At 41.7% G+C, this 3,252-nt stretch overlaps 1 protein-coding gene across 1 annotated transcript; it reads right to left on the bottom strand.

The window, feature by feature from the left end:
- Window positions 1-1,964: 1,964 nt before the first annotated feature.
- LOC108801473 (olfactory receptor 146-like) lies at window positions 1,965-2,879 on the bottom strand. The gene has a single exon (XM_018573359.1). The coding sequence runs from the start codon at window positions 2,877-2,879 to the stop codon at window positions 1,965-1,967; it is 915 nt and encodes a 304-aa protein (XP_018428861.1).
- Between the last annotated feature and the right edge of the window lie 373 nt (window positions 2,880-3,252).

The raw sequence follows: 3,252 nt of genomic DNA, 5'->3' as shown, positions 1-3,252 counted from the left end.
GTTTAAAGACCGGACTGTCAGCCGAAAATCTGGGTCTGTGGCCGTCAGCGACTAGTCAATGTTAGGGCAGAACGGGGGAGGGGCAAGACTGGTACAAGACAACAGAAGGGCAACAGTGCAGTGTCAGATTCCTCGCATCACCTTTCATCATCTTGTGAAGTCACTAGGCGGCTCAACGAAGTACTGATGGGGGGGGTCATAATAATCTGGCCACTCAGTGTATATCGGACAGCAGTACAGCAGGCATCATGTATATCAGGTCAAATAATCAGCGCATGAATACAGTACAGTAATGGACGGCCAATATGCTCAAAAAGACATAAAAGTCCTACACAGGGAAAGGCAATGTGAACAACTAGGAAGGCCATTCCGAGGTCGGAACTCGTGGTGAACATACCTGTCAATATAGTAGTGGTACCCCCGTGTGAGTCATGTAATACGAGTCAAACATCTAGTATCTGCTAACCAGCAGGCCCAGCGCGAAGTGAAATTATGGAGTTTACAATGAGCTTTGGCAAAAAAGAATTCAAAATGTGCGTGAGTGTTCAATATTTGGATTACTGTGTGTAGGGAAGGGGGTGCTAGCTGTATCCATGCTCTCGCAAGAGCAAGGAGGGCCACTATGAGGACATGAGACACTACAGTCCTAATGATTGGTGGCCAGTCATCCAAACCCACACCCCAACAGGGCAAGTTGTGGGGAGATCCTGCAGAGGAGCTGAGTAAGTGTGGAGATAAAGGTAAAAACCGCAGCCCAAAAAGGTCGTATGGAGGGGCAAGACCACCAAATGTGCGTCAAGGACCCCACAATTCCGCAGTTCCGCCAGCAGAGTGGTGAGGAAGAGGGGTAGATTTTTGCTAATTTCTGGGGTGTAAAGTACCATTTATGCAACAATTTCTGCTGGGATTCCCAGTGACTTAGGCATTGTGAAGTTTTCAAGGGCCATGAGATCGCCTTGTACCATTGTTCTGGGGAGAGAGAAAAATTTAGTTCAGCTTCCCACCACTTCATAGAGGACAATGTATCTGGAATTTTCGGTTCGCTAATTACAATATAAATACAGGAAATCAGAAGTGAATTATTCGATATGAACCTGGCCTTTGTTGGACCTTTGTATATTTTAGTCGAGCATCCTCATGAGGTGTACTTTCTGAAGTCTGGTAACCCAATCCTCCTATGTGTTTAGGGGCTATGAGCATGGCTGTGTTGTTTCTTGCTACAATGTTATTCCAAAGAGCAGAGCAGCATGGAATGTAGCTGGAACTCCTCAAATACTTTCACAAAGTTTGGGAAGGATGTAAGTGTCTTGATGAGAAAAAGTAAAAGATTATCAGTGAAGCTTCAATCTTGAATTTCATGTAAAGGGTAAAAACTAGGATGTTAGGATCCATGTGAAGTCTCCAGAGAAAGGGCTTCAGGGACAGGATGAAGATCAGGGGAGGTAATAGGCACCATTGTCTTCTAGCATTACGAATGCAGAAGGTGTCCAACAGGTAGCTGTTGACCTTTACCCTGGTGGTGGGGTCTTGGCATAATGTAAGAATGTGAGGAACCATCTTGCTTCCCAGATCCATGTGTTGTATGGTGGCTTACTATTAATGGTGGCTATGGTGGCTTCCATGTTGTTGAATGCTATCCTGTCAAAAATCTTTCATGCATTCCTTGACAGAAGGAATCCTTGGTATCTGGTGACCCTCGATGAATGGTGTATGGCAATAATCTTCTTTGTTATAAATGACATTGAATCAAGAAGTAAGGAGAAATCTGAACATGGATATTTGTCTTCAGTGAAAACTTTCTAAGAGGAGACATCCTTTGGAGAAAGTAGATCTCACTTACTTCTCTATTCTTGGGGAGACTGAAGGGAAATTTCCCCAACGAGACTTAAGAAAGTACTTCTGTATATTTCTAATATCTACAAATGAGGGAATAGCGAAGAAGAATTCTGAATTTTTATATGTTCCTAAAATAAAACATTTTTAAATGCTGTTCTAAGATCCTGGTTCCTCAGACTGTATATCAGAGGGTTGAGTAGAGGAACAATCACGGCATAAAAGACAGACATCCGTTTGTCAGCAGCAAAATTATTATTAGTGTCTGTGCGATAATAATTGAAAAAACCTGAGAAATAAAATATGAAGACCACTGTCAGGTGAGAGGAACATGTAGAGAAAACTTTACTCCTTTTACCTTTAACTTGTATTTTCAGGACAGTTTTGAATATAGAGACATAGGGAAAGATGGTCAGTGTTAGAGACCCGCCTGTAAGGAAGCCTCCCAAGACAAAAATGAGCAGAATGTTGATGAAGATGTTACTGCAGGAGATCTCTAACAACTGAGGAAGGTCACAGAAGAAACTTTCTATAATATCTGATCCACAGAATGTTAGTTTCAAGGCACAAAGTGTGTGAACTAAGGAATAGGAAGAACCGAGACACCACACAATGGACGCCAACTGTACACACACTTTCCAACTCATAATCTGTATGTAATGTAATGGCTGACAAATGGCTGTATATCGATCATAGGACATGACAGCCAACAGAAAAGCCTCAGAGAGGGCAAAGAATAAAAAGAAGAATATTTGGGTTATACAAGCCGTTTTGGTAATCTTTCTTCTCTGGGTGAGAAGGTCAAATAACATTCGTGGGGCGGTGACCGAGGAACAGCAGAGGTCCAAACTGGCCAAGTTGCCAAGGAAGAAATACATAGGGGTGTGGAGGTGAGAGTCACTGACTATGAGGACAATGATCAGCAAATTCCATGTTATTGTCAGAAGGTAGATGAGAAGGAAGAAGAGGAAGAGAGGGAGCTGAAGAGCCGGAATATCGGACAGTCCAGAGAGGAATAATTCATTCAGAATTGTCTGATTCCCCATTGTAATATTTTCATTCATACTTTTCATTTATGAGATTAATACAGAAAACACAATTCTCCTCTTCAGTATGTTGTAGGACTTGATGTATGGCAATCTAAAGTATCCAATACAGAAATTCTGCAACAAAATATCACAATGTATACTCAACATTTGGTCTACAAAACATAAACCAGTTTCGGATTTCTATCAGCAATGCCAAATATTAAAAAACATGATCAGAAATCTCCGACATTCATCAAATCATCAACATACAGAGAAAAGTTTAGTGTTTGCTGCAGCATCTGAAATAATAATCTGACTTTTTATTTTCATTGGCACAGTAGTTCTGGGGGAACAGGCCGCCTTAACAGGACCCTAAAATGGAGAATAGAGT

This window comes from Nanorana parkeri, unplaced genomic scaffold (assembly GCF_000935625.1).
Source record: "Nanorana parkeri isolate BGI_ZX_2015 unplaced genomic scaffold, ASM93562v1 scaffold2344, whole genome shotgun sequence".
Lineage (NCBI taxonomy): Eukaryota > Metazoa > Chordata > Amphibia > Anura > Dicroglossidae > Nanorana > Nanorana parkeri.
This window is presented reverse-complemented; position numbering and strand designations above follow the sequence as displayed.

Coding starts and splice junctions, on each gene's coding strand:
- LOC108801473 (XM_018573359.1), bottom strand. CDS start 2,879: ATGGGGAATCAGACAATTCTGAATGAATTATTCCTCTCTGGACTGTCC.